Source organism: Chlamydomonas reinhardtii, chromosome 8 (genome assembly GCF_000002595.2).
Source record: "Chlamydomonas reinhardtii strain CC-503 cw92 mt+ chromosome 8, whole genome shotgun sequence".
NCBI lineage: Eukaryota > Viridiplantae > Chlorophyta > Chlorophyceae > Chlamydomonadales > Chlamydomonadaceae > Chlamydomonas > Chlamydomonas reinhardtii.
Window position 1 is genome coordinate 1,499,522 of NC_057011.1, and position 7,008 is coordinate 1,506,529.

The 7,008-nt window shown below is 65.7% G+C and overlaps 1 protein-coding gene across 1 annotated transcript; it reads left to right on the forward strand.

Annotated features, from left to right (window-relative positions):
- On the forward strand, positions 1–6,324 carry CHLRE_08g364775v5 (uncharacterized protein). Its single transcript, XM_043064891.1, has 6 exons — positions 1–90; positions 307–432; positions 665–1,374; positions 1,603–2,722; positions 2,882–3,919; positions 4,147–6,324. The coding sequence occupies exons 1-6, from the start codon at positions 55–57 to the stop codon at positions 5,140–5,142; spliced, it is 4,026 nt and encodes a 1,341-aa protein (XP_042921892.1). The 5' UTR covers positions 1–54; the 3' UTR covers positions 5,143–6,324.
- Positions 6,325–7,008: the final 684 nt, after the last annotated feature.

A 7,008-nucleotide genomic window follows, 5' to 3' on the forward strand; every position in this document is an offset into this window, starting at 1 on the left:
ATCCCCAGCTGCTCTGCCTACCTGGTTTCGTCCGGCGGCTCCAACCGCCGCCGGATGGTGGAGCTCGGCCACTCCGCCGCGCCCATCAAGGTAAGGCAACAACATCAAATGCCGTACGTGATGACGCGCGTGGCGCACGTGGCGGACCGGGACCGGGCGCGTTGCCAGATGCATGCCGGCGGCCCTGGTACTCTGCAATGCACAGCGCCGCGAGGGCTGCCGGCACTGTGGCGCTGTGCGTAGCAGGCCTTCATCGTTCATCCAATTATTAGGTTCCCTGACTTTGTGTTGTCAACCGGCTTGTAGGAGTGGAGCGGCGAGCAGCTGACCGAGCTGCTGGGCTCGGACTCGGCAGTGGCTGCCTCGGTGGAGCAGCTGGTCGGTATGGTGCTGGTCAGCCGCCGCTTCGCCTCGGAGCGCCAGTGGAACATGGTGGGTGGCTTGGGTTGGGGTGGCGGCTGCGCGCCCCCAGGGCGGCTGTGCTTTCTTTCACGTAATGGGACCGCGCGTGCTTCGCGGTTGTTACGGGCGTACACCGGATCGAACGTAAACCCTGGTCTGATCGACAGTCATGTACGATGCGGTGCGGTGTGTCACGGTGTGCTTTTGCTTGATCGGCTTTAAGAAGCGCCACGACTTGATCCGTTCCGCCGCCCGCACACAGGACCGCGTGGCCGCCAACGCCTTCGCCAGCGCGCGCCTGCGCCGCCGCGGCCGCTTGCTCTCGCAGTCAAGCAACACGTTCGCGGTGGAGGTCATCATCGCTCAGATCGTAGAGATGCCCTCGCCGCCGCCTTCGCCGCTGCCGCCCTCGCCCACGCCGCCCTCGCCTCCCAGCCCGCCGCTCAACCCGGGTCAGTTTGCGCCGCCGCCGTCGCCGCCCGCCATGCCCCTGCCGCCCAGCCCGCCACCGCCGCCGCCGGTTTACCCGCCGCCACGCCCGTCGCCGCCGCCGCCAGTGAACCTGGACGTGATCGGCGCCAAGCTCGGCGCAAACGTGTCTCAGATCTACGACCCTCCCTCGCCGCCGCTGTCGCCGCCGCCCTCGCCGCGGCCGCCCAGTCCGCCGCCGCCCAGCCCCGTGCCGCCCAGCCCCGCGCCCTCACCGCCGCCTGTGTGCGAGCGTGAAGGCTACGTCTACTTCCCCAACGCAGCCTACGACTGCGCGGCCGCGAGTTCGTCGTGCCTGGTCCTTGAGAGCTGGGGCGATTCACCGGGTGACGCCGAGTACAACTGCAACTACGGTCCTGAGGATGATCACTACACGCCTGCCGACTGCGGTGCCTTCGACTCGAACGGCAACGTGCTGTCGCACCCCAGCGGCGGCCGCTACGCAGCCGACCCCACGACGGTTCAGGGCCTGTCTGGTGACTGGTGAGTGCGCTTAGTTTGGGTCGTGGTGGTGGTTGAGGTTGTGGTTGTGGTGGTGGCTGCCTTTGCTGCTGTGTGCGCGCGTGTGTGACGTGGCGCTTGGTGACTTCTTCCTCTGTGGTTGGGCTTCGACGTGACACAAGCGGTCGGCTATCTGGCCCGCTCCCCTAACCACTGACTCCCTGCGCCCTGGCTCTCCTTCGCCTCCTGTCTTGCCCCTGTCACTCGCAGCCCCGGTACCTGGGTAAAGGAGGAGTACCGCTACGTGCCGCCGCCCCCGCCCTCGCCACCTGTGCCGCCTTCGCCCGCCCCACCCTCGCCGAGCCCCAGCCCGAGCCCCAGCCCCAGCCCGAGCACTCCCGTGGCTCCTTCGCCGCCTGCGCCCGTGCCCGCCTACAGCCCCACGCCCGTGCCCGCCTACAGCCCCACGCCGTCGCCCTCGGCCTCACCCAGCCCCAGCCCAAGCCACCCCGTGTCACCGTCGCCCCCGGCTCCGGTCCCCACCTACTCGCCCTCCCCCTCGCCGTCAGGCTCGCCCTCGCCCTCACCTTCGACCCCGGTGGCTCCCTCTCCGCCCGCGCCTGTGCCAACCTACAGCCCCTCGCCTAGCCCAAGCCACCCTGTGTCGCCTTCACCCCCGGCTCCGGTTCCCACCTATTCCCCATCGCCTTCCCATTCGCCTTCCCCTTCCCCCACCTACTCCCCGTCGCCCGTGCCGGCTTACAGCCCCTCGCCAGCGCCCACCTACTCGCCATCACCGTCGCCTGTCTACCCGCTGTCCCCAACTCCCTCGCCTGTGGCCTCACCCTCGCCCTCTCCCATGGCGTCGCCGTCGCCGAGCCCTGTGGCTTCGCCTACCCCCTCACCCTCGCCGACAACCTCGCCCTCGCCGGAGCCCTCTCCCATGCCCAGCCCCGAGCCTTCACCGAGCCCATCTCCCGGTTCCTCCCCCCGCCCGGAGTCCTCTCCGTCTCCCAGCCCGGAGCCCTCTCCGTCTCCCAGCTCGGAGCCCTCTCCGTCTCCCAGCCCGGAGCCCTCTCCATCTCCCAGCTCGGAGGCCTCTCCGTCTCCCAGCCCGGAGCCCTCTCCCTCGCCTGGGGCTTCTCCCTCGCCTTCTCCCACCCCCGAGCCCTCTCCGTCCCCCAGCCCCGAGCCGTCGCCGAGCCCAGCTCCCGTCCCCTCGCCCAGCCCGGAGGCTTCGCCTTCTCCCAGCCCCTCGCCTTCTCCCTCGCCTGCTGTGGGTGAGACGGTAACGACTACGCTGCGGCTGGTTGGTGCGGACTACGGCATTGTGAGCGGCTCTGAGGATTCTATGATCGCTTTCGAGTCCGCGGCCTGCATTTCCCTAACGGTAAGTGTGAAATGAAACCATCAATTGCACCTTGAGAGTGTGGCGTCTTCTGTGCGCTGTCCCCAATTGGCCTGTGAGTCTTGCAGCTCTTGCCTGCTCTTGTCGTTGTAAATTCGCGTGACAAACTTTGGCCCTGCCCGCTGCCGCCGCCACACGCAGAGCACCACCGCCACTTCCAGCTGCTCGCTGGTGTCCGCGACCAGCGGCTCCATCATCGCCACCTTCGACCTCGTCAGCAACGTTGGCGTCACCGCAGCCCAGCTGACCAGTGAGATCGACAGCAAGGCCGCAAGCAACACGCTGTGGACGCCGGACTTCACGACGGAGTACAGTGTGACCTCAACCGAGGTGCTGCCCAACCCCAGCCCTGCGCCGGTGCCCACACCCTCGCCGAGTGCCTCACCGTCACCAAGCCTGAGCCCTGCGCCGAGCCCCAGCCCCAGCCCCAGCCCCTCACCGAGCAACGAGACCTCACCTTCTCCCAGCCCAAGCCCAAGCCTGAGCCCGAGCCCCAGCCCAAGCCCAAGCCCAAGCCCAAGCCCAAGCCCAAGCCCAAGCCCAAGCCCGAGCCCAAGCCCAAGCCCGGTCCCGGTTGTGCCGGTGTCGTCCCCGCCGCCGAGCCCTGCGCCACGCCTGCCCAGCCCGCCGCCGCCTGCGCCCGGCGCCAAGACCATCTTTGGCCAGGCCTATGACGGCTACCTGTCGGGCTGCACCGTTTTCCTGGACATCTCGAGCGACGGCCTGTTCGGCGCCGACGAGCCCAGCGGCCGCACCACCTACGACCGCAGCGCCGCGTCCTCCGGCTGGACCTTCTCCGTGAACGCCTCGCTCACGCCCCTGCTCGCGCGGCGGCAAATCCGCCTGCTCCCCGCCGACGTCGCCGAGCTCGCCAACGGCAACCGCACCTCCGACGGCAAGGGCTGCCACGACGTCGCGACGCTCACCAAGCTCGCGGTGCCGCTCGCGGCCCCTGGGTCTTGCAGCACGCCCGTGATCACGCCGCTGTCGTCGGTGCTCAGCGAGATGGACCTGCTCACCACCGGCCAGTTCACGGTGGCGGCGCTGCGCCAGCGGCTGGTCGGCGCGCTGGGCCTGAACCGCACCACCACGCCCACGCTGTGCGAGTACGACGCCACCAGTGACGCGCTGGTGGACCTGCAGTCGCCCGGCGGCCGCCTGTATGCGCAGGAGCAGGCGGTGCGTGATTTGATTGCCTAATTGTTGGCTTGAGCTTTTCGCGAAGGGGCGGGGTTGGTTTGGTTGCTTGGGGTGTGGCATGTGGCGTGTGAGAGGAATGGGCACCTTGTCTTGGAACTGTGGTGTGATGCTTGCGCGTGTGTGGACGTCTACCGGCAGGAGTGCGCTCACGCCTCATTTCCCCACCCCCCGTCTGCCTCGCTCCCCCCCGCCCCCTCCCCGCGCAGATGATGGCGTCCGTCACCACGCTGTGCTCCTACGTGACGCCGGCGCTCAAGGACCTGCCGACCTGCGCCCGCCTCATGGTGCAGCAGGTGGCGGCGCGCGTGCTGGCCGGCACCTCGGCACGACGCCGCGTGCAGGCGGCCCGCGCCGGCCGCACGCTGCTGCAGGGCAACTCGGGCAACACGCCCGCCGCCAACAACAGCGCCAGCAACAGCAACAGCAACAGCAACAGCAATTCCACGCTGCAGCTGGCCGACCCGCTGGGAGGCCTGCTGAACCTGCAGGACCCCGCCACGCTGGCAGCGCTGCTGACCGGCGTGGCGGCACAGGCCGACAAGCTGCCGGCCGGCAGCTACAACCCCGCCGCGCTCAACGACACCGCGCGCATCAACGCCACCGTCAACTCGGTCAGCCAAATGCTGGCGATCGGCGCCAACGCCACCAGCCTGCAGACGCTGCTGTCCAGCAGCCTGGTCGCTCAGGACTACCTTGCGGCGCAGATCGCCTCCCTGGCAGCCGCCAACTCCTCGGCCGCCGCCGCCGCGCTCAACTCGTTCGCCAACTCCACCTCCTCTGCCGCGCTGTCACAGCAGGTGGCCACCACGCCCGTGCCCGGTGACTACAGGCCCTTCAACAACACCAACCAGAGCGGCGGCGACAACGCCCCGCCGCCGCCGCCGTCCGACAGTGGCGGCGGCGACGACAACAACAACCTGGCCATCGGCCTGGGCGTGGGTCTGGGCGTGGGCCTGGGCCTGCTTGCTATCGGTGGCGTGGGTGCTGGCGTGTACTACAAGAAGAAGAAGGCGGACAGCCGCCGTGACGCGTACAACGTTAGCGGCGCGGCGGAGGGTGCGGACCCGGAGCATCGTGGCGGCGTGGCACCCGTGCATGACGTACGGCCGCAGTCACCGCCGCCGCCGGCAGGCTTGGTCACGGCGCAGTTGGCGCCGCCGGGCGCCGCCGGCGGGCCGCAGCTGACCGGCACGGCGGTGTAAGCGCGCGAGAACAATTTGCATTCCTGCATTGCTGCTTCGCTGCTTGCGGATGCTAAAAAAGCGTGTGATCCTGTGTTGTGCTGCGTCTTGTGTTGTGTTGTGTACCGTACACGGTGTGTCGTGCTTCCTGTGGTGGAGTGTGCGCGTAGCCCAATCATGACAGGGCGCACGCGGTGTGACAGTTGACAATGACGGTGTGGGGTGGTGGCATGCATACATGGGCGTGTGTGTGGTTGTGTGGATATGACAGAGGCAGGCATGGGGACACGGCAGAGCTTGACTGGATGGTTTCGCTCACATCTGCATTGCTAAACCTAATGCAGAGGCTCCGCGTAGTGCCTAGCCGGAGGCGGCATGCGCAGCCTTGCGGCTTGTGCGCGAGCACGTCTATGAAGCGTGCGATCAGGTTGTCTGCGGACGTAGTAGTACGCGCATGTGTGCGCTAACGCACCTGGCTGCCTGGTGCAGTGAGGCGGCCGAAAACTGGGCCACGAGTAGTATGAAGGGCCTGCGATAGGCCTGACTGGTCCCTACACTAGGGCCTGATTGAGCAGGATGATTCGTGACAATCGTGCGACACAATTGTGCAGGGATTCAAACACGTCTCATACGGTATGCACACGCGAACATGCCCTTACTTGCTTAGGCGACTGATGAATGGATTCCGCCACGCATGTCACAAATACGTTGCATTGAAAGCATTGAAGGTTTAACATGTTAAGATTACGAGAGAGCAGGATGCAGGTTGAAGGACAGGGCACTACTTGTGGGGGATAGGGCTACACCTAGTTGTGGCATTCCGTGGTGGTGCGGTCGCAGTTAAGCTGTTGCGTGTTGTCTGTGCTTGCACGCGTGGTTGCGTCTCAGCCGTACCTTGGAGTGGTATGCAGTCTCAACGTGCGGACATTGTATGTGTGAACCCTTCCTTGAGGGCAGGTTACTTCTATCCGTTATCCATTCTCTTCCTTTCTTTATACCCCTTAGTGACACGAATGTGGCCTTACTTGGCCATTGCTTAGCTCTGAGGCCTATACATTGCATTCTTTGATCGATGCTGATTGGCGGCAGGTCTCAGTCGGCCGGAGCGAAAGCGTGTGTGTGTGTGTGTGTGTGTGTGTGTGTGTGTGTGTGTGTGCCTTCCGCAAGGTTATCTGTGCTGCAGATTGTCTACCGTGTAATAACACCCCAAGACGACAAGCTGTTGGGGCTCAAACGCCAATGCGTTAGGGAGTCGGAGGGGTGGAGCCGGGGTTCGGTAGCCAGATCACCAGGTCCGTGGATGTGACGCCACAAGAAGGGACGATCACATAAGGGGCCACCTCCAGGCCACAACAGGAGGACCATGCAGGCACCAGGCGCAGCGGGATGTTTGGGATGGAGCCGCAGGGGCACCACAGCAGAAGCCCTGAGAAGCCAGCCAGGCCAGGCAGTCCAGGGCAGCCACGAAGCACAAGCCGAATGTGGGTGGGACACCCCATAACTTAGACGGGTAAAACACGGTGTAAGAGCCGTACAGGCCAACTCTACCTTACAACTCTTACGCTCAGCGTTTGGCCCGTCAATGTGGTCCCGTTTGGTACACAATAATCTCCCTGCTACACCGAAGGACCCGCCCCGCAGAAAACGCGGAAGGGTACTGTCATGATGTATTTACACAGCAACACAAGCAGTAACACTGTTGTAATGTTGTCGTTCTGAGCCGTGTGGCCCTGCGGGTAAGGGCGGGGTAGGCCTGGGTGAGCGCGTGGTAGGCAAGGTGGTAGGCCCTGAGGCGCTTCATGTTGGATGGGACAGTGTTAAGGCAGGTTGGTGAAGTCCCGTAGGGTGCACTGATTCCCAGGCCCCAGCAGATGGCAAGCAACATGC